The sequence below is a fragment of the Apis cerana genome, linkage group LG11 (genome assembly GCF_029169275.1).
Source record: "Apis cerana isolate GH-2021 linkage group LG11, AcerK_1.0, whole genome shotgun sequence".
Taxonomy (NCBI): domain Eukaryota; kingdom Metazoa; phylum Arthropoda; class Insecta; order Hymenoptera; family Apidae; genus Apis; species Apis cerana.
Genome location: NC_083862.1, coordinates 15,317,907 through 15,340,727, shown reverse-complemented (window position 1 = coordinate 15,340,727; position 22,821 = coordinate 15,317,907). Strand labels below are relative to the sequence as shown.

The following is a 22,821-nucleotide window of genomic DNA, read 5'->3' as shown; positions in this document are numbered from 1 at the left end:
TTGATTTTGTTTATATATTTATTCATAAAATAATAAAAATAAGTGATAAAATGATTTCAATTTTCATAAAGATATTACAATTTTTGAATTATTATTTTTCATACTTGTATATTATTTTTACATCCTTTGTAAAAAATACTGGATAAAGTAATAAGTATATGAATAAGTAATGAATATTACATATATGCACAAAATTTTAACCTGTTTATATCCAAAACAACATAACCTATCTGAAACGCGTGTTTCATAAAATGTGTAACATAAAATGCTCAATAATAATAATAAATAACACAAAATGTCGCGATTAATTGTAAAAAATTTACCAAAAAATGTAAGTAATAAAAAATGTAACGATATAATTGTAATTATAATGCGAATAAAAAATTTTAATACATAATAAAAATTCATAGATTACAGATATAAAATTAAAGGAACTTTTTAGTCAAAAAGGTTTAATAACTGATGTACAATTAAAATACACAAAAGATGGTAAATTCAGACGATTTGCTTTTATTGGATTTAAAACAGAAGAACAAGCTATAGCTGCCAAAGAATATTTTGATAAAACATGTATCGATACCTGCAGAATATCAGTTGAGCAATGTGCAAGTTTAGGTATTATAAATATAAATGTTATATTATGAATATTTATTTATGATGATAATTTTAATTTAATAAATATTTATCGATATTGAATTTCAAAGGAGATTCTTCCAAACCTAGATCATGGAGTAAATATGCATCTGATAGTTCAAGAAACGTAATTAATAATAAAGATAGTGATAAACCAGAAGATGTAAATACGAATAAAACAACAGATAAGAAAAAGGAGATAAACAAAAAAGATAAAAAAGAAGAAAATGTAAAACCTGAAGTCAAAGAAGCATTGGAGAAGGTATATATATTATACAACTTACTTTTCTATATCAGTTGTTAAAACGTTAATTTCATATTGATTTATATTTAGCATAAAAATGATCCTTTATTTATGGAATTTCTTGAAAGTCATACAAGTAAGGCTATATGGAATAATGATACAATATTGACAACTATTCAACCTAAAGAATATAACGATAATGAAATTAATAGCATTGAAAATGATATTAAGGATATTAAACAAGAAGAAAAAGATGAAGAAGAAGGAGAAGGAGAAGAAGAGGAAGAAATAAAAGAGAAAGAACAAAAAATTGCACATAAAGTTGTATCTGATTTAGAGGTAAATTTAAATACACATGTATTTTTTTGTTATTTATTAATTTGTTTTGTATATATACAATGTTTATTTTTTTATATAATAATAATCTATATAGTAATAAATTTATTTTTTTAAATAGTATATGGAAGCTTTAAAAAATAAAGAAAAGAATGTACAAAAAGTTTCAAATGGTAATCCATCCAAACACGGGCCACTAAAATTATTTACTGTAAAACTTCGAGGATTGGCATATAATCATAAGAAAAAAGATATCAAACAATTTTTTAGTCCATTAAAAGCAAAATCGATACGAATATCGCCAAAAATTAAGGGTATTGCTTATGTTGGTTTCAAAACTCCACAACATTTGAGAAAAGCGTTATTGAAAAATAAAAGTTTTTTAGGTATCTTATAGTTTATCCTTATTAAGAGTTTCTTTTTTTTTCAAATTTTAGTCTATATTTTAATATACATATATATATTTAGATGGAAGACAAATATTTGTAATAAAATATGAAATGAAGGAACAAAAATTTGAAGAAGAACAAAATGAAAATAACAATAATGTTAAATGGAAGAAGCAAGCAGAAGCATTGAAAAGTGAAGAAAGCATAGCAGAATCTGGAAGAATGTTTATTCGAAATTTATCCTATACGACAACCGAAGATGATATTCGAAAATTGTTTGAAAAATATGGTAATTTTTTTTCTTGTCCAATATGATGCGTATGATATTAATATAATTTTCTATTTAGGTCCTTTAACCGAAGTTAATTTACCCATCGATCGAATAACTAGAAAATTAAAAGGATTTGGTACAATAACATTCTTAATGACCGAACATGCGGTAAAAGCTTACAGCGAATTAGACGGATCGATTTTAGATGGAAGAATGTTGCATCTTCTTCCAGCCAAAATGAAAATTGATTCATTGGAAGAACTCGACGAAAGTAAAAATATATCGTACATGAATCTATAATTTTTTGTAACAATTCTAATATTGATATTATATAATTTTATAATTTTTGTATTATTTACTTATAGAAGAATTAACTTATAAACAAAAGAAAGAATTGAAAGCTAAAACAACTGCGGGATCATCACATAACTGGAACACTCTTTTCCTTGGTCAAAATGCTGTGGCTGATGCTATAGCTACCACTTATAATACAACAAAAGAAAATGTACTCGAAGATGGATCAAAAGGTTTGAGTGCTGCGGTTAAATTAGCATTAGGAGAAACACAATTGGTTCAAGATACGAAAAACTTTTTGGAGGAAAATGGAGTTTGTTTGGATGCATTTAATCAAGTATAGTGAAATATAAATATTAATGATTATACATACGTATAAATCAAATCGATTTAATTAATGCATTTTTTCCAGCCATCAAATGAACGATCAAAAACAGTAATATTGGTAAAGAATTTACCTGCTGCAACACCAGCACAGGAGATTCGACAATTATTTGCACGATATGGCGAATTGGGTAGAGTTGTGATGCCACCTTCAGGAATTACTGGTACGAATTTTAACAATATCCTCATCATCGTACGTGTCTTTTAATAACATTACATCGTATAACTCGTTGCGTTTAGCTTTGGTGGAATTTTTGGAACCCTCTGAAGCGCGAAAAGCATTCACAAAATTAGCCTATACTAAATATAAACATCTACCATTGTATCTGGAATGGGCTCCTAATAATAGTTTTACTACTCCTCCTGCGGTAAAAAACAAAACTATTAACGAAACAAACGAAAAAACAAAAGTTGAAAAACAAGAAAAAGAATTATCAAAAAATGTAAATGATACGAATAAGGCTAACAAAGAAGAAAGCGAAGATGAGGACGAACCTGAACCGGACACCACTCTTTTCGTGAAAAATATTAACTTCTCCACTACGGAGGAACAATTAAAAACGGTAAAAAATACCTTATCAAACACTGCTTCCTATTACTTGATGTATAATATTTTTCTTTTTTTACAGTATTTCGACAAATGTGGCCCTCTTCATTATGCCTCGATAGCAATGAAGAAAGATCCGCAAAATCCTGGTGCCAAGTTGTCAATGGGCTACGGATTTGTAAGATATAAAAGAAAAGCGGACGCGGATCGTGCACTGAAAGTTTTACAAATGACAGTGTTGGAGGGAAAAACTTTAGAACTCAAACGTTCTGAACGAACGCTAACGTATGCTTCCGTTACAATTTCAGTTTCCTTGGCATTTACAATTTTCAGTAAACATTTCTATTTATCTGAATGTGCAGAACTGACGTAAAAAGTGCAAAAAAGACGTCCACGGTAAAAGCTCAAACGGGTACAAAAATTTTGATAAGAAACGTACCATTCCAAGCAACAGCCGAGGAAATAACCGAACTATTCAAGTACGTATTTTAAACATTTTAAAAAGGGGAAGTAAATTTTTTCACTTACGTTTCTTTTCTCTTTTTTCTCTGAAATACCAGAGCGTTCGGAGAGTTGAAAGCAGTACGATTACCTAAAAAATTAGTTGGTGTCGAAAAACACAGGGGATTCGCCTTTGTAGAATATTACACGAAAAGCGAAGCGAAGGTATACGAAAAATTAAAATAAATTCTCGTCATCTCGAATCAATGTATACATACAATCTTTTTCCACTGTATTTATAGAAAGCATTTAAAGCTTTGTGTCAAAGTACACATTTGTACGGGCGAAGATTGGTCTTGGAATGGGCTCAAACCGAAGAGGGCGTGGAAGATATTAGAAAACGAACGGCCAAACACTTTTATCACGGTGTGTACTTACTAATAATCCCTCCTGCGCTGTAATTAACTACTAATAACCGAATTTAATATTTTGTCGATAGATCAATCGATTAAGAAGAGTAAAAAGGCCACGTTTAATCTGGAGGATTCGGAGGATGCATAAATCATAAAAATTTTTATACACAGTACGATCACGGAAATGATACAATTAAATTCACACGTGACTTGGAAGGCGTATTTTCTTTCAATATAACTGGCAGCGAATCAAATCGATCGAAAGTTAAAAAGTTCTTTTCGACTCGTGAGGGAGTGCACGATATTGATGTTCGCCTCACGTCGAAACTTTTTCCCGTCTTACTTTTCTCGAAAATAGTTTAAATTTCTACCAGTAGTATGTCAGACACGTGCTAATTCTATGTATTTGGGTTTAACGCTGTTCGATCGAATAATTCGTATCGCGGCATAATTAACATTAATATCTTCGACCCACGCCGATTTAATTACACAGTTTTCAAAGTCGCACGCGCTCTTAAAAAATTAGATAAAATTTTGACACGGAAAAGTCAACTCGTTTTAAATTTTAATTCCTTTTCTTAAATTAAAAGTAACGAAATTGATAAAATTTACCCTTTCGAACCAGTAAGAACACTTATATATATATACACATATATATAGCGAAATAGATTTATCCAATTTAATAAAATTGAAAAAAAAACGATAAGGTGTGGCTTCATAAAATTTACATAAATTCTTAAATCGCCTTTGAAAATCGACAGGAGAAGTGTGCGCTTTTAATGAAATCGGTATTACTAAAAAAAAAAAAGAAGCGAACTCGAAGAAGTTTCGGGTGGAAGAAGGGAAGAAATGTTTTCCTTTCACCTCTGCCTGAGAGGAGGAGTGGCAGGAATGGATTGGAGAGGTTCACGGTGGAGGTGGAGGCAACCCATGAAAGTAACAGTGGCCTCTCCATCCTCTGCACAACGTTCAGTCTCGCTCTCCTCGCATCGGTGTACGGTGCTCGCGATTGCTTTCGGGTGTCCTTTGGCGTGCTCGGCTGGTACAAGGTCGCGGGTGCACTGGAAACGTCGCGTCCTATGTTAACGGCATAGTGCGCGATGTGCTCGACTTGAGGTTCTCGACGATCGACATCACGGTGTTTTGTAGAGACTGCAAAACAACGAAAATGGATTGGGTAAGACAGTTTTGCCAATTTTTCTTTCCTCTCCATCGCAAAATTTCGTTCGATCAAAATTATATATAATTCGTAATGCGAACGTTTTTAAAAAAAACAAAATCTTGCAAAGATTATCCATTTATCAAAGCATCGAGATATATATATATATATAAATAAAGATAAAAAAAAATAAATAAATTAGAAAGTTTAAAAAAAAAAAAAGTGAATGAACTTTTTGAGAAACTTTCGAAAAATTTCCATATTCGATAAGGAATAATAGGAAACTTTCTCTAAAATAAGAAAGATTCGTATTTTATGTCGATTCACTTTTCTATGTATTTGTTTCAAAATAACGGAAAATTAATATTTACGTATGCTTTTACCTTTGTCCCTTGTTGGAATTCCGATCGAAAATTCTGTGCATGCGTGCTGTGGAGTCCTCGAAGAAAAAAACTGAAAAAAAAATAAATAAATAAATAAAATTAATTCCATCGCGAAAAGAAACGTTACAACAGTGGCGCGCGTTTTCAAAGGATGAGTTTGAGCCGTGTTGTCGAGGGCGAGATCTACATACACACGTACGATGTTTAAAAACGATCGTTGGCTTCCTATGGGAGGTGGAGGAGGGAGAGGATATCTACCGGTTATTCGAGCTGGACTGCACAGTTGGCTCCGCAGCCGCTACGACACCAAGCAAAGAAGGAGAGAACGCGTGTAGCAATTCGAGATTGCAAAATTGTCGAGGTCGCAACACTTCTCTTCAACCGAACGGAAAACTTCTGTTTTCTATCTTTCGAAGGTCATTTCGATTTTTACATGTCGCTGTTTGGGGACAAACAGATTGTCCAGATTGGAATTTTGAAAAAGACGGTTGTGTGTTCGAAATGTATGATTCCATATAGGTTTGCACGTTGAAAAGATGGAGACGTTTTTCGGAAAGCAATTTCAAAGGAAATCGTCGTGGTCGATAGTAAATAATTGTGTAACGTTGACGTAACCGGTTCTAAAAATTCATACTTTCTCTGATTAATTAAACTTGCCACTTTCACGTCGTAAGAAAGTCGTAGAACAATAACAAACGAAAATTCGATAATTTTTCTTCATCGTAGAAAAAGAAAAACTGTTTCGAGGCTTTTTTCGAAAAGAAAAGAGAAAATGAGGAATAATGGATAAACGAGAAACGAGAAAAAGAAAAAAAAAGTACTTGGGGAGTGCAAGGAAGGTCAGCTGCTGACCTTTCGAAGACTCGTCGAGTGATCTTTCTTTCTTCTTCCTTCAAATTCTTGAGTATAATGTCTCCTTTTATTTCAAAAAAAAAGTAAACTTTTCATCGAGCAGAAGGACAAGCAAATGTATTTCCACACATTTTAAACGTTTTCTAAATATAACAACTGGATATGGAGAAAATTCTCGTTTCGATATCCAGTCGGAATTCTTCATATAAATTTTGACGATTCATCCTATAATAGTATAAAATAAAATGGCGAACGAAGACAGACGAGTCGAGGACAAAAAAGAAAAGCGAAGAAGAAACCCCATTATCCCTTCTCTTTGAGATGATTTTCTCCGGTAATTAAGCAACTGGCAAGGAAGATTTAATCAAAAGCGCAATCGTAGTTTCCTAGTATAATCGTAGTAAACAGAGTCCTATACCTCAGAGCGAATTCCATGAAAAGTAAAAGTGACCGAGCCGAGTTGGATTTATCCATCGGCGACAGATCGAATCCACTTTGCTTTCGAGCGTACGCGTTAACAGGGCGAATACGTGAAACGTATTTATTTTCGACTTTACGATCGATTTCCCGTAAAAAGTCGTTAACTGGTTCATGGTTGTAAAAATAATCCAGCCACCTCGATGCAATTTTCATTCCACTCGATCGATCATCGTTAAAAATCGATCTCGATCGTTGGTAATTTAATCCAGAGCAAATGTCTCAACGATTCGGACGGTGAGATTGAACCCTCGTTGCAATGACGCACGAATCCATCCCGTTCACCTTTGCAACTGGTTTATAGCTACTGGACTTAATAGAGATTCTGGATCTTCAAGGTTAAAATTAACCATCTCTCGTTTTCTTCTTTCTTTCGTCCCCGCGTGCCTCGAATATTCTTACCTCTCTTCCTTTGTTTCCTTCGAGATCAATGTATTCGATATACAGGTTTTTGTCTCGACGTGCTCGTTTTCCTAAACTTTATTTATTAGGAATTCCCCGGATCGGCGAATAAAATAAATTTTCCTCGAAGGGAATCTCGATTCGAAATTAAAATTCATGGCCCGTTATACATTATATACCGCGTATATCGTCTGGTTCTTTAAAAGGTCTCGTCGGTATCGAAGTGAGTAACGGTAATAAAACGAAGGGGGTGAAGTCATCGCGTTCAAATGTCACAGCAACTCGAATGTAAATAAGCCGATCGTTCTATCCAAAAAAACGAGCCAATCCAACTTCGATCGATATGCGTTAAACGTGCGATAATATCCTCTCCGAACTCGAAGTTGCGAGCATTAAAAAAAATTAATGCTTTCTCTCGTACCGATCGAGTAAATATATCATCACCATTCCGAAAGTTAGACAGCGATAATCGACAGCAATTGAACGAGAAGTTCCATTGGATGACAGATTCCTCGCTAGAAATCACCGAAAGCCAGTTCCGGTTATGAAACATTCCGAAAGGATCGATCGAGCAACAGGTGGTTTTCGCCGTATCGTTCGCTATTTCCCGGTTAAAAGCGTGCTCGCACGAGTCTCTCCGTAGAAAGTTATTTGACATTTAGACAGATCCGCGGGGGAATTTTCGATCCACCCGCTCGTTTATTTCATCAAGAGATCAGATTTTCTCCTTCCCCTCGTCTTCTTCTTTTTGCTCCTCTTCTTCGGGCAACGAACTTGGAAAAAGTGAAAAGTGGCGTCAACACAGGAATGCGAATGCTCGTCTTTTTTTCTAATCTACCAATTCTATCGAAATGACGTTACGAAGCGACGTAACGTTAACGTAACGCGCTCGTTGGCCGAAACGTACTCTCAAGGTAGAAAGTGGTCGCGGAACGGGTGTTCTTTCTTCTTGCTTTCTCTTCATACGCGTTGCGTAACGAGGAGTGGCTGATTGGGTGTCACGGCCCCGCTCTATTTGCCGGACACATCGCATTATTCTCGAGGCCTCGAATAAAATGGGAAGCTGGTCGCCCGCAGGTGCACCGAACCGACGCTCCTTTCTTTCCATCGGTCGATAATTCAACCGACTTATATCCACTACGCGAATCCACTTTCGCCAGATATTTCGAAGAGATTGAAAAGTGGAAAAATACACTCGATATTAAAGATCGATTTCGCGCAAATAGTTTCACCGTGAATGGCTAATTGATCGTTCGCGTACAGTTATACATATTTACATCTAACTACTCATCGAACTATACGCATCGAATTATTAATTCGTCGCATCACTTTTCCGTTACAGGAGAACCGAACGGTGTCACTGCTGCTTTGCCTAAGTATTCTACTCGCGACGATTCATAACGGTGAGTATTTCGTTGCCGACCAAATTTGGCTTAACTAGCCGAAAAACAAAAATTTAGTTAAATGATTCTTCACGGAAGCAATCTCGCGAGTTCATCGAGTAACAAAACCATCGTTAATAACTATTTCAAAATGGTAAAAAGGAAGCTTGTTTAAAAAAATAAGAATGGCCCATTTACTCCGTGACCGAGTGTCTCTGATCTCTCTGGTGTAATTTCTCTAGCATAGCCGGTACACGTGGAGACCGGCGCACGCGCGGATGCAGTTTCACTGGACTCGCCATATCTCGACCAGTGAAACGTGCGCACCTCGTCGGAGAAAACGTTCGAGGCAAAAACGGGCCCGTTCGAGGTGTAGTCGATATAGCAGAGAGGAGAGGGGGGGATACGTGGAAAGTACATTGTAAACGTAAAACAGCTCAGATATTTAAGGCGATATTCGTTCTCGCCAAGTTTTTATCTCCTGTAATCGATACAGTAATCGTTTCTATTCGATTTAAAAGAAAAAAATAATTGACGCAATGTAAAATCATGAATCGATGGTGATTCATACGTACGAGACAATATTTTTCGATATATATTCGTGAAATATTTTTTTCAATTCTAAGTTTTAAGAGCAATTTAAATTCGTGTTAGAGCATTATAGAGATTATAATAATCGTCTCGATTCACATTCCAAATACGAAGAGTAGAACTCGTTCTCTTCGTAAAATTTTTCATGCTGCGAAATTATGAATCGGTTCGCAAAACCGTGTAACGTAACATAGTTTCTAACGACGAGGCCAACCGTTTCGGATCGTTAAACATACTTACCGTACTTTGTACGCGTTTCAATGAAAAATAAAATAATATGCAGTTATCGAGTTAATGGGCGTGCAACGGAATCATCGATAATTGTCGATATACAAAGGAAAATAAAAAGAGGAAAAGTTTCACGCGGTTTTAACACTGTGAATTTTAGATTTGCGGCTAGCTTTTACCGATATTATCTCGGATATTATGCACCGCTCTTAACTCCATTACCGCCTCTGCAACGCTCGTATTACGCGAAACTATCGCGCGCGTGGATAGAATCTGGAACACGTTCGATATCGGCGTTGATCTTTGCTTCGAGTATATTCGATTCGATTATCATTACCTCGTACTCGTCGTGATTTCGAACCGTGGAAATTGTACCAGATTACTTTTACTCGTTATTCGCTCGTGTTTCTCTCTCGTGGAAAAATTAAAAAAGAATTAAAAAAAAAAAAAATCAAATTTTCCACTTCGTGTCGCGGGCTTGGAAAAAATTAATACGCGTTTTATTCCACGTGGGTGGTCAGGGTCAGGAGCGATGATCTTAATTCCAGTCTCGATTTTAACATTCTTTCCGAACGGCCTCGGTTCCCGCGATCAGTGAAAGCATCGAGGACAACACCCTGCGATCGAAAGCGAATACCAACGACGATTCCTCAAGGTGACTGCAAATCGATTCGTCAATGAAGAAATCATTACGCCTCGCGTTTCTTTTCAATTTTCTGCAAGTTTATAATTGCAAATTACGAATACAATAAACAGTTTCCGACGTCTTTCCGTCGCTTAACGATTTTTAATTTTCGATAAATATTAATATCAACTTATTAATATACTTCTCCGCTCGAACTGATCATTCTTCCGTTCACAGGCAATGCCGAGCGTAAGATCGTATGTTATTACACCAACTGGTCCATTTATCGACCAGGAACCGCCAAGTTTTCGCCCCAGAACATCAATCCGTATTTATGCACCCACTTGATCTACGCTTTCGGCGGGTTCACCAAGGACAACGCTTTGAAACCTTTCGACAAGTATCAAGATATCGAGAAAGGTATAGAGAGGGAAAAAAAAATGTCCAAAATTATTATTATTATTATTATAACCAATTTATTAATTCTTTCAAAGGTGGATACGCCAAGTTCACCGGCTTGAAAACGTACAACAAGAACCTGAAAACCTTGTTGGCCATCGGTGGTTGGAACGAGGGCTCGAGCAGGTTCTCGCCTATGGTAGCCGACCCCGGCAGAAGGCGAGAATTCGTCAAGAACGCGATCAAGTTTCTTCGAAAGAATCATTTCGACGGTCTCGATCTCGACTGGGAATATCCCGCGTTCAGAGACGGTGGAAAGCCTCGGGACAAGGACAATTACGCCAACCTGGTGCAGGTAGGATGGACAACGGATTGAGCAATAAAGGGAGATGGTTCCGCGCGATATCCTCATTGATTCGTATCTCGAAGGAACTGAGGGAGGAGTTCGAGAGGGAGGCTTCGAAGACCGGAAGGCCGAGACTTTTGCTGACGTTGGCGATGCCGGCCGGCATCGAGTACATCGACAAAGGTTACGATATACCCAGATTGAACGAGTACCTGGATTTCGTCAATCTCCTCTCCTACGATTACCACTCGTCTTACGAGCCTGCCGTCAATCACCACGCCCCCCTCTATCCCCTGGAGGAGGACAACGAGTACAACTACGACACCGAATTGACGATCGTAACGCGCGAAGCAATTTTAATTTTAATTGATAATCACGATTATTATTATTATTATTATTACCTTGTCATCCTTGCTAGGACTACACGGTTAATTATCTGCTGAAGAAAGGCGCCAGCTCGGAGAAGATAATTCTAGGGATCCCCACGTATGGAAGATCCTACACGCTTTTCAACCAAGACGCCACCGATCTGGGATCACCGGCAGATGGCCCGGGAATCGAAGGCGACGCTACTCGGGAGAAAGGCTATCTTGCCTATTACGAGGTTTCTTGCTTTTAAATCTTCCTCTTCCTTCGAATAAACTCGAATGAATAATTGAGCGATCGAGTTTTACTGTTGTCTCGCAGATTTGCGAGAGTTTGGCGCAATCGGACGAGTGGGAAGTGGTCGAGCCTAATCCTGACGCGATGGGCCCTTACGCGTTCAAGGGGGATCAGTGGGTAGGCTACGACGACGAGGATATAGTGAGATTAAAAGCGAGATACGTGAACGAGAAGAAGTTGGGAGGAATAATGTTCTGGACGATCGACAACGACGATTTCCGGGGGAAATGCCACGATCGGCCGTATCCACTGATCGAAGCGGCGAAAGAGAGCCTCCTGTCCGACGCCACGTAAGTATCACGAGTATTAGAATTCACTTTTCCGATTTATCGTCGTCGATGATATTCCTTGGAATTGCTCGTATCGAAATAAGGGACACCGTTCGGAAGTCGAAACCGGTGGAGGGACGCAAGAAGTCTCGGATTCAAGGGACTCGAAGCGACACGGAGAGAAGGAAAAATGGCGGACGAGGCGGCACAACAGCGACGCCCGTGTCGAGAAATCGAGTTCCCACTTCTTCGAGGCCGAGATATCGAACGTTCACGCGGCCAAGAGCGAACGAACAGGACGAGGAGGGAGGGGGCCGAGTCGATAGACGATCCTACGATTCCTCGTCCGAGGACGAGGAGAAGCAGGGAAGGGAGGAGGAAGAGGAAAATTCGGAGAGAGGGAACGCGGTTAACGCGGCGAACAAGCGAGAAAGATCCAGGGACGGGAAGAAAAGTAGTAGGGGGGCGAAGAATCGTTCGAGCAAGAATCGCAGAAAGCAAGTCCGTCGTAAAGAAGAGGGCGACAATGGCCTCGATTCGAAGGAGTCGTTGAGTAACAAACTGACTACCCCGGAACCCCCGACCACTCCCGATCCTGGAACAGGTAGATATTTGAAATTTTCGTTTTACAAATATAAAAAGTATATAGTTTTACAAATATAAATAGTATATAGTAAGGAACACGCGTCTCGTCTCGATAGATTTCAAGTGCGAGGACGAAGGATTTTTCTCCCACCCTCGAGACTGCAAAAAATATTTCTGGTGCTTGGACAGCGGGCCGGGAGGTTTGGGCGTGGTTGCGCACCAGTTCACCTGCCCTTCCGGTAATTATTTAATCCGCGCATCGCGTTAAAAAATTCGCTCCTGTAAAAATTCTCTCGTCTATTCCCGCAGGATTGGTGTTCAACAAGGCAGCCGATTCCTGCGACTATCCTCGCAACGTCGCGTGCCCGAAGTCGAAGACGTCGGCGTCGACGACGAGGGCGCCGATAACGGCAGCCACAAGCCGCACCACTTACCTGTACAGCACCACCACGCGCCGACCTTCCACCGCGAAACCGGATCCGGAGGAGGAATACGAGTATTACGAGGACGAGGAGGAGGGGGGAGAAGAAGGGGAGGAAGAGGAGGAGAAAGAGGAAGCCAAGGTGACCTCCACTCCCAAGACGCTTTTGTACAAAACGATCACCAGAAACAAGCCCAGCACTGCCAGCACTACGAGTACTACTACTAGCACTACAACTACTACAACGACAACAACAGAGGCGACTTCGAAATCGACCGATTCGGAGGATGAAGAGGATCCTAAGGTGATAAAGGAGCTGATAACGTTGATCAAGAAAGCAGGCGGTATAGAGCAATTGGAGAAGCAGTTGTTGCTTCAAGACAAAAATTCGAACGAGAGTTCGGCGAGCTCTGGCGGGGAGAGCGCTACGCCAGCTACTATAAGTCGCACCTTGTACGAGCGCGTGCTGAATCGTCAGGCTGGTAAAGTTACGAGCAGGCAGAGAGCTTCGACGAATACGAATTTCGCGAATGGGCCGGGGAGAGCGCAGTTCGAGGGATTGGAAGAGGTTCCAGAGGTGAAGGGATTGAGGCGATCGCAGAAACCGAAATACGTGACCATCGAGAGACCAAAGTACGAAGAAAACGGTATTTTTACGATTTTTCCCCCTTCGTTCCTATCCCGCGATACTGACCGACGGATCGAACGTCGTTTCTTCGTTCAGGCACTCGACGAAGGAGCCGCCATTGAACGGGGAAGAGGTGGAGAAAGAGGAGGAGGAGGAGGATCTGGACGGAGACAACACGGACGTGGCTTCCTCCGAGGAGCAAACGATTAGCAATCCTTTTCTAACCGGCTCGACGCAGAGGGCGACGCCTAATTACATCGATATAAGACGCGCTCGACCCTCGTCGACATCGAGGTAAGCGAAGAAAGAGACGAAGGGAGGAAACGTTATCTCACAAAAGGAAAATTTCCTTCAGGAAAGACGAGAACGACGTTGAGGAGAAGAGCAAGGATGGAGAGGAGGAGGCGCCAATTCGACGCCGACGTCCAAGGTGAGTCTTCTCTTTCGTAACGATCGAAAAAAAAATCTAAATTAAAGATCTGCAAAATTAACAGCAATACCAAGACGAGCTCAACCGAGAATGTCAGAGACGAGGAATCTCGTTCATCCACGAGCGAAGAAAACTCGCAGACGACTAAATCCAGGTTTCTTTTCCATATTTGAAATTATTTTTATTACATAGAGAAAAAAAAATAACGTTTTGCCGCTCGATCGATTAACCTTTATTTCCTATTAATACCTCGTAGATACGTGAGCGTGCAAAGATTCAGAAGCACGACTCCTCAATCGACGGAGGCTGTTCCGGAGGTTGTTGCATCGACCACGGAATCGATCGAGCCGTCGAAGATCGGGGACGAGAAAGTAGATAATACGACGACCAGTCCGTTAACGAGTACCTTACCTTGGATCGGTTCTTCCTCGACGCCCAACGACGACATCCTCCCCGTTGAAACGGAGGCGGGAAGAACGGAAGAGGCTGAGACGGAGAGAGCGATCCTCTCGACGACCTCGGAGTCGAGCTCGACCACCGACTCCGTGAAACTCGTGGAAGATTCGGCGACGGAGATCCTGTTGACCACGGCGCCGGCGAGCTTGTCCACGCTGTCGATTCCGAATACGAGGATCAGCACCGCGTCGGTATCTCAGCCGAGGCCGTTCGGCTTTAACCGAAGAAACAGGCCGTCGTCGACCGAGCCCACGACCACCACCACCACTCCGTTGCCACCGTCCAACGATCAGACGAGGTCCAAGGTGAGTATTCCGTCGCGAAACAACACGCGCTCGTCCCTTTTGGTAGGACGAGGTCGATTAAGACCAAGGCAGGAGAAGCATGGTCGAAACGTGGAAAATTCCCACGACGACGAGGGCGATGAAGGGACGCGTACACGCGCGAGACCCTCGTCGAGGATCAGAGGAGCGAGCAGATACACACCGCCCACCTTCAAACTTAGAAACGAGAGCTCCACCTCTTCCGATTCCACGGTCCAAGGAGAACGCGTTCGAACCACGACGGAACCTCCTCTCAGCACGGAGGGAGGTTCTTCTAGGAGAAGATTTCGTCGGCCAGCCTCTAAAACTAGCACCACGATCACCACCACCACCACCACTACCGAGTCCACGAGAGCCAACGAGCTCGAGGACAGCCCCATCGTGAGGATCGTTCAAGCTTATCCGAGAAGAAGCTTGCCCTCGAGATCGAGGAACGCGGTTAAAGAGGACGGGGATAGCGAGAAGATCACGAATATAAAGGTGTTGAAAACGCCGGTCGGGCAGGTGAACAGGGACGTGTACGCCAGAACGAGGTACACGAGGAAGAGAAATAACGTTTCCACGCCCGACGTCTCGTCGTCCCCCCCTCCGTCCTTCCTCGATCGTAGCACGAACGACGCCGCCGTAACCGTGCCACTGACGACGGAACGACCGATCCTCAACTCCATAGACGAACTCTCGATAGAAACGACGACCAGAACGACGATAACGACGCAGGAAACAAGCGCAACCGATCTCGAAACGAGCACGGTGGAACCACGTACCACGGAATCGACGATGGAAAACGAGGTAATCACCGAGGTGACGGACGATCATCGAACGGAAGGATTGGATGCAACGACGATCGAGGTCGACGATGAAATTGTTGACGCGAACGTGATCAAAACCGCGAATAATATCAGCGAGACGATTAACGAGGAGAACGCCGTGCATCCGAGGCGAAGGAAGGTTCTTCTTAGAAGACGACCCGTCACCACCACGCAAATATCCGTGGAACGAGAGAATAGACCGCACACGCGTAGAAGAAAGGTGATCAAACGTCTCCGTCCGGTTCAAAACGCGACATCTACGACGGACGTCGTGCCATCTACCGAGCAAATTTTGCTCGTATCCACCGTGACTCCGGAGGAGGGGGAGGAGGTGAGCACGACCACGGACGCGTCAACGGAAAATTTGGCAACAGCGGTGACCGTTGCGGAGACGGTCGACTTTGCGATGACTTTGGAAACACCGACAATCGTGGAGAGCGTGCTCGGTGACGACGCGAGCTCGTTCGATTTCGATCCTGTCACCATGGCCTCCACGATAATCGACAACGTTACAGCTATCGCGAGCGAATCGACGACGGAGGAATGGACGGTGACGGAAACCGATCCCGTGGAATCGACTCCGTCCAAATTTTCGAACGATATTTTGGATGAAAAATTCACCAATGAATCGCCGACGATCGTTTCTTGGCCGAGTTCGACGCTCTCCTCTCAATCTGATCGTAGATTAGAGGCGTACAATAGGACGTATTATTTAGACTCGAGATACGTGAGAAGGAAATTCGTGGGCAGGCGACCGGTCGTTCCTTCTTCCCCGGAAAATTTCAACGATCGAAATTCGATCGTGGAGACTTCGAGCTACTCGTCCGCGAGTGGAAAAAATAAATTGGAAGGTGTTTCGAAACGTAGGAAAAATTTGTTCGTTCGTCGTAGACCGGTTTCTTCTTCGACTTCGAGAACGACGATCGACGAGGACGACGAGGAGAGAGAACCGCGGCTCGATACGGAAGAAGTGACTTCGAGAAGCGATGGTGAAACCTCGTACCCCACCACTCCGCCCATCGATCAGGAATTGGAAGAACTTTCGAGTCGCTACACCACTACCCCATCGATTATCGAGAAACTCTCGTCCCCTCTGGCGAGTCGATCGAGAAACGCGACGCTCGATGAGGGTACCTCTTCGATACTCGAGAACGAGGATCGAACGCTTGGATCGATACCGTCTACCGGCGATCGATCGCCAGAGATTCGCCCTCGATACCGAGTCCCAGTGTTTATCAAGAAAACGTTGAGCACCGAAAACGTTTACCCTCTGGATTCGAACGAATCCGAAGAAGCGGACGATCCCAGATCTAGGCATCAAAATTTTCGTCAACCGAGAACGCGTTACAAGTACAGGGAGATAAGGAGGAATCGAGAGAGCGAAGACGAGTCGATTCCGGATGCCACGCAATCGCCCAGCTACGACTCCTCGACGCAAGTGAGAACGCGCTTCTACGCGAGACGCCCACCAGTTTCCACCACGGAGCCACCCGTCACCGAGACCCTGATACCGGCGAAAAAGTTCGACTACGCGGCAGATGCTCACAGGAGACAGCAACAATCGCTGCGAACCACCACTTCTCGCAATCAGAACGAAGATTCGACCACTTTGACGAATTCGAACGAAGAACGAGCAGAAATTCGAAACTTGGTCGAAGAGGATTATACGACCACGCCTTCCCCCCAACCGCTGATAACGAGACTCGTCACGTCCGTCGAGGAATCGGGCACCACGGAAAGGCAAAAGATTCTGATCAAAACCAAGTATTCCTCGCTTACTTCGACCACAAAAATTCCTCTTCAGGCTACGCTCGTTCCACTGGAACATCCATCCATCGTCACGTCATCCTCGATCTCCGGGATAACGTTGGAAAGATCCGATGAGGACGAATCGATGAATGAAATTCGACAAAGTCACGTGGAAAGATCCACCTTGCCCATAGAGAGCGAATTCCTTTATCCGTCACGATTCACCACCGAGTCTCACGAATCGTCCACGATCGAGATCGAATCGGTGTTCAGCAATTTGATCGGAAACAGGGACTCCGCCAAGTGATATCGCATCCTATCGAATCACCATTCGTCATTAATTAACAATGTACATAGATTATCCTTATCACGCATCATTAAAAATTTACCAGATACTTAACACGGATTAATCGAGAGAACTCTCCTCTTGCCCTCCTTCAAATCATCGCCAAATACATTTTAACCGATTCACCGTTTGTGCGACGATCTCTCGGTTACCGAGGCAAATGATGCAACGAGAATCTGTATGGTGGATACGATTTGCGAACGCAGAGGATCGTCCGCTTTCTTTACCTTCTCTCTCCCTCTCTTGCGCTTTAGAACGAGAAGGAATTGGCAAGAATAATCGAAAGAGAGAGAGAGAACGAGAGAGATCGAAGAGAAAGATTTATTTCGGAAGATCGTCATTAAGCGTACTACCCTCTTCTGATTTTCAGGTGGCCAACACGGAAGTTAATAGACTGCCAACCCTCAAGGAACTAATCGGTTATCAAACGAACAATTACATCGCCACCGGTCCATCGCCCGTATTCTTGAATTTGTTTCCTCTCACAACGAAAAGCGAAGAGGTTTTGTCGCGCGAGAAAAATGTTGATCGCGTTCTCGAACAGGTTATCATTGAAAAGAATACGATTTTCAACGATACAGAACTTAGATCTTGGAACAAGCACGATGACGGGATAGAAAATGATTTTCAATCAAATTTAACCGTGGATGGTATAGACGCGTATTACGTCGAGGACGATACTTTGTTGGCTAACAAGAAGAGAATCGATCATGAAGATTCGTCAGAAATCGATCTGAAGCCTACCACTATGCGTGGCATTCCACTGATCAATTTGCTGCACAGTCAAGTTCCGCGTGGTTTTTACGTCACTAGAAGCGAAGTGGAACATTCAATGTCGAAAAAAGTAAAGATCGACGCGTTAACCACCGAATTGACCACCTTGTCTGTGGAGAATAACGAAAATATTCCTTCTGGGATCTCTGAAAAAATTGGACAATCCGATGTAGATGGAAAAGTGATTATCGAGCACGATAACGCCGAAGAAAATCTCGAGTTTGACGTTACCACGAATTTAAATACCAAATTATCCATGAAAAATAATAGAAATGGAGTTAGAGTCGAGGGTAGAGTGGAAAGCACATCTGTTTCAACGGATCAAGTCCAAATGGAGAAAGATGTACCATCGGTAATAAAATTCACCGAGATTTCAATTCCGGAAGAAAACGTAACAACTTCTTCGATTTCCATATCTTTATCCGATTCGTCACCTTCTACCTCCCAATCTTCTAATGAATCCGACATTATTATTAATTCTACGACCAAAAAATCCTTAACCAACGATCACGATACTCCTTCTATTTTGAATATTGTGATTCCCATAATCACGATATCATCCAATATTACGACTGATACGAACTTATTAGAATCAAACGTAACAGAATTACGTATGGAGAATACAACGCATTCTGCGGATTTAGAAAACAGCTATTCGATAAATAGTCAAAATAGAGGAAAATCTACAAAAAATGACGAAGAATTCAAATCGATTTTATCGACCACGACGCTTTCTTCGACTAGCACCGTGGAAACGTCGGTTACCGACAGGACGATCAATGTGTTCGATATCCACGATGAAAAGATTAAATTTACTTCGAATTACGAATTCGGTCATAAATTTCGGAGACGTGGTCAGAATCGTTATTACGTGAATCGATTGAACAAAGATCAAGAGAATTCAACGAAAGTAGTCGAAAGAAGGCAAAATTCTCGTCGTAAAATTATAGGTTATCGAAGGCCGCTACGCAGACCTGTTTTCAATGGTAAAGCTGTGAACGACTCGTTCGTTCACGAAGTAACTACTTTGAAAGAAACGAAAGCGAATGATTCCAAGAGAAATTTAAATGATTGGAAAGACATGAACAAAGAAGGAACAAATGTGGAAAAGAGGTTAATGTCAAAGGCAAATCAAACGGGAAACGAAGCTGTTTTCGACGAAGAACATCTTCGGATTAAGGAGAATATCGATCGATCCGAATCCGAGGTCAGTTTAGACTTTAAATTTCCTACACTTGCGACTCGATGACATAAAAAAAGAAGTATATAACAATTTCTTTACAATATACAATGCTAACTCAGACGCTATCGCTCACTCTTACCTTTTATACCTAACCAAACAAAATGGGATACGCAACGTTCATCGATAGAAACGTTGAAACGACTCATCCTCGTTTTAGTTTACCGTTTGAACGAGAAAATGAAGCGAAACGTCGATGATTCTCTTTAAAATACTACGTAACAAAGCGCAAGTCTTTCATTTCATACCTAATGGTAAAAAGAAGTTGCTTCGATTCTTCTGTGGCTACGATTAACGAAAACAGGAGGAAAAGTATCTCTGAAGGGATTATAATCAACGGAAGAAATTCATCGGGCACTTTTTCTACCATCATGCGTTCTTATCTTCATCTACCGCTGATTTTACTCTGTTTTCAAATCAATTAACATTATATTTCTCTCTACGAGGCGCATGTCGCATCTTTTAAAGCGCCTGCGCTACGCTTATTTCGTATGTGTTTCGTCTTATGATATATTTTAACCCTTTGTGCTTAGCTCATTTTTAAAGGTAAAGCGAGTTGGACATTTATTGAAACTTTTTCTTCAATAACCTTTGTTCATTGCCGCTTATACAGTAAAATATCAACAAGTGCAAAGGGTTAATGCTTTGCTAGGAAATTCAGCAATTTAACACAAGAAGTGCCATTGTTATTTTCCGAGCTTTTTTTCTAATTATTCTTTTCTTTCTTTCTCTTACGTAACAGTGCTTTCTACGATTATTTAGGATAAAACGAAATCAACGTGTCAATTGATATAAGTTTTTATGTTAAATTGATAAAAAAATTTCAAATATTTATAAAATAAAATACTTTTGATTTTTTATACGTCACTGATAGCGTTGCAAAGCGCCATCTACGAAGAATTGACAAATATACTACATGTTTCAAATTTAAATTAATCATCTCGTAATTCGATCAATTTCTAAATGTTTTTTCGAAGTATTTTTATCGTTTATATAGAGAATTTTGTAAGAATTCTTCTATAATGCTTGATATGTAAAATATTTTATAATAATTTCAATCTCTACAATGACTTATAACAATTGACAATCAATTTATATTTTTTATTGACTGATCGCAAAATTGTACTTACCATCCCGGCGATTAGGATAGATATACAATGTACGTGTGCTCTACGAACAGGTGAATTCCTCGAAGAATACGGTAACATCTCGTACACCAGGAAATTTGTCGTCGACCAGATTGAGAAAACCCACTGCATTCACTTTGACGCCATTGCAAAGCAAAACTACAAACACATTCGCGAATCATCGAAAGACTCATCTGACCGATGGAAAATTACAAACTGTTGTTAACGAAACATTGGGTAAGTGATGATACGACAAATATGAAATACACGTTAACGATATTTCACTGTTTAAAACGATTTAATAACTCAATCGTATCATGTCCCGCCAACTGGTATTGCATCGTACGATCACCGCCAGGTGTCATACCATCTTCCATTATTGCGACTGCGCAGGAACGATTTTCGCGCGAAATATTTCAAATTCAAATTTCTTCTAACAAATGGTTGAACAAAATATAAATTTTTAATTAGAAATGGTTGCACGAGCTATATATATAAGGATATTTGCATATTGTTTTAGATACCGTGGATGAAAGAACGGAAACTTCGAAACCTGAGAAAGATATCGATCAAAATAGTAGAGCACAAGAAATCGCGGTCACATTGGCGGATCCACCGTCTGTACAATCATCAACCACCGGTACACACAACTTGTTAAATCCTCCACCATCAGATTTTTTAATTTATTTAAACTAAAATATTAAGTCGCGCGCATATTTCACTTTCGTTCATGGATCATTTGGGATATAATTTCTCATCGCACCGTAATCTTCGACTTATAATTTCCTCTACTCTTCCTGGCGAATCAATCGGTATCACTTGGCCGAAATTTACTCTCATCTACTGACTTCTAATTTTTGTGTATTCTTCCATACCCAAACTCAAACCACTGTGAAACCTTTATGGAAACGAGGTCTACCATCAAGAACTAATCACATTATTGTTATTACTTTCGAAGAGGTATATCATTTTTTGGGGATCTAATAGAAGCTAATCAACATCTCTTGACTGAATTATACTTCGTCGATCTCATATCATCGTCTTTCCCCTTTTTCTAATCTTATTTGTCCTTACTATACTATATATCTTCACCCTATATATCGCAATCATGTTTTTTTTCGCCTTTCTCATCACTGTATCAACAGCATAATGCGAATTACTAATGCAATTATAACTTTCAAGCACATTGATACTCTTTCCCTCCTCTCGTCTGCATCCTTACACGTGCAGGCACATCTCGTTCTTCACGCTGGACATAAATCATGTTTGTTTTTTTTTCCACGGGTTTCTAACGGGATTCTTCTAGTCTATTTTATTGGGGATCGAATATAACTAATAGAGTTAAACGATCAGGTCGACCATCGTTACGGAACGCCCTGAAGCGCAAAATAAGCACTACGGTTGCACCTAGAACAGATGCAACGACAAGCAGGGCTAGCCTCAGGTTTACACCGGCTCTCAGTGATCGACAGAAGCCGAGAACGAAGGATAAAACTCACCGAAACTCGACGACAACAAGGCCTAGACAACGACCGCCTGTTGTCGATTACGATTATTACGAGGATGAGGAGGAACCGGTGATCGGAAAATCAACCTTCAATGGAAAACTCTTTCTCACGAGTAAAGGAACTTTTCGATGCTTGGATCAAGGCAATTTTCCTCACCCTTACTCTTGCAAAAAATTCATTACTTGCGCTAGAATGGTAAACGGATTGGTGATCGGAGCCGAGTACACTTGCCCTGACAGGTTATCTTTTGACCCAGTCGGTGGTATTTGCAATTGGTCAGCTGGACTTGGCTGCAAAGAATAATTTCTTTCGAATTGTCGATCGAACGATAATTAACGAAAAATATTGAATATCCGAATGAAATGAATGAATCAAACGTGAAGTCACTTTTCTATCGAATTAATTGTAACAATGAGACGGAAAGATCTTTTTTTTTCATTTTTACGAACACGTGTAGCCATAACCAATAGAAATGAAGCATGGTGATATTATCGTTAATAAAAAGTTTGTAAATATTATAGCTATTGTATATACGTAGATTTAGCTTGCGTTATTGCATATCGTACCAACTTAATAATTTAAATGTTGGTATACATTTAGTATCGAAAAGATTAACGAAATCTTTATCTTTCTCTTAAGATTATATATAAAATATTTATAAGATTTCTTACGAACTCGATCGAAAGATCGAATCAGA

At 40.7% G+C, this 22,821-nt stretch overlaps 2 protein-coding genes and 1 long non-coding RNA gene across 7 annotated transcripts; 2 read left to right on the top strand and 1 right to left on the bottom strand.

Moving 5' to 3' along the window:
• Positions 1-129: 129 nt before the first annotated feature.
• On the top strand, positions 130-4,658 carry LOC107994809 (probable RNA-binding protein 19). 2 transcript variants are annotated; one of them, XM_017051867.3, is made up of 15 exons: positions 130-331; positions 411-615; positions 705-895; positions 968-1,216; positions 1,335-1,599; positions 1,682-1,891; positions 1,950-2,144; positions 2,239-2,504; positions 2,580-2,715; positions 2,792-3,114; positions 3,181-3,383; positions 3,461-3,577; positions 3,659-3,764; positions 3,842-3,965; positions 4,039-4,658. In XM_017051867.3, the coding sequence occupies exons 1-15, from the start codon at positions 296-298 to the stop codon at positions 4,098-4,100; spliced, it is 2,688 nt and encodes an 895-aa protein (XP_016907356.2). In that variant the 5' UTR covers positions 130-295; the 3' UTR covers positions 4,101-4,658. The 2 variants fall into 2 exon arrangements, with proteins under 2 accessions (XP_016907356.2, XP_016907360.2); XM_017051871.3 differs by lacking the exon at positions 130-331 and having other exon boundaries at positions 452-615; positions 724-895.
• On the bottom strand, positions 1,236-14,341 carry LOC107994838 (uncharacterized). Its single transcript, XR_009832084.1, has 3 exons — positions 14,204-14,341; positions 5,495-5,564; positions 1,236-5,104 (listed from the first exon to the last, which is right to left on the bottom strand). It is a non-coding gene; the product is annotated as an uncharacterized LOC107994838 (long non-coding RNA).
• On the top strand, positions 4,992-22,642 carry LOC107994792 (mucin-2). Of its 4 annotated transcripts, XM_028665504.2 has the most exons (18): positions 4,992-5,129; positions 8,568-8,628; positions 10,289-10,471; positions 10,546-10,805; positions 10,880-11,134; positions 11,215-11,400; positions 11,484-11,749; positions 11,833-12,332; positions 12,430-12,552; positions 12,623-13,367; positions 13,459-13,656; positions 13,718-13,792; positions 13,857-13,946; positions 14,049-14,553; positions 17,846-19,456; positions 20,670-20,853; positions 21,137-21,256; positions 21,970-22,642. In XM_028665504.2, exons 1-18 carry the CDS (start codon positions 5,121-5,123, stop codon positions 22,425-22,427), a joined length of 5,829 nt encoding a protein of 1,942 aa, XP_028521305.2. In that variant the 5' UTR covers positions 4,992-5,120; the 3' UTR covers positions 22,428-22,642. The 4 variants fall into 4 exon arrangements, with proteins under 4 accessions (XP_028521305.2, XP_016907346.2, XP_061938439.1 ...); XM_017051857.3 differs by lacking the exon at positions 17,846-19,456; XM_062082455.1 differs by lacking the exons at positions 21,137-21,256; positions 21,970-22,642 and having other exon boundaries at positions 20,635-20,814.
• Positions 22,643-22,821: the final 179 nt, after the last annotated feature.

Coding starts and splice junctions, on each gene's coding strand:
- LOC107994792 (XM_017051845.3), top strand. Junction 10,472..10,545: donor GTATCAAGATATCGAGAAAG/GTATAGAGAGGG, acceptor ATTCTTTCAAAG/GTGGATACGCCAAGTTCACC. Junction 10,806..10,879: donor ATTACGCCAACCTGGTGCAG/GTAGGATGGACA, acceptor CGTATCTCGAAG/GAACTGAGGGAGGAGTTCGA.
- LOC107994809 (XM_017051867.3), top strand. CDS start 296: ATGTCGCGATTAATTGTAAAAAATTTACCAAAAAAT. Junction 616..704: donor TGAGCAATGTGCAAGTTTAG/GTATTATAAATA, acceptor TGAATTTCAAAG/GAGATTCTTCCAAACCTAGA. Junction 1,600..1,681: donor GAAAAATAAAAGTTTTTTAG/GTATCTTATAGT, acceptor ATATATATTTAG/ATGGAAGACAAATATTTGTA.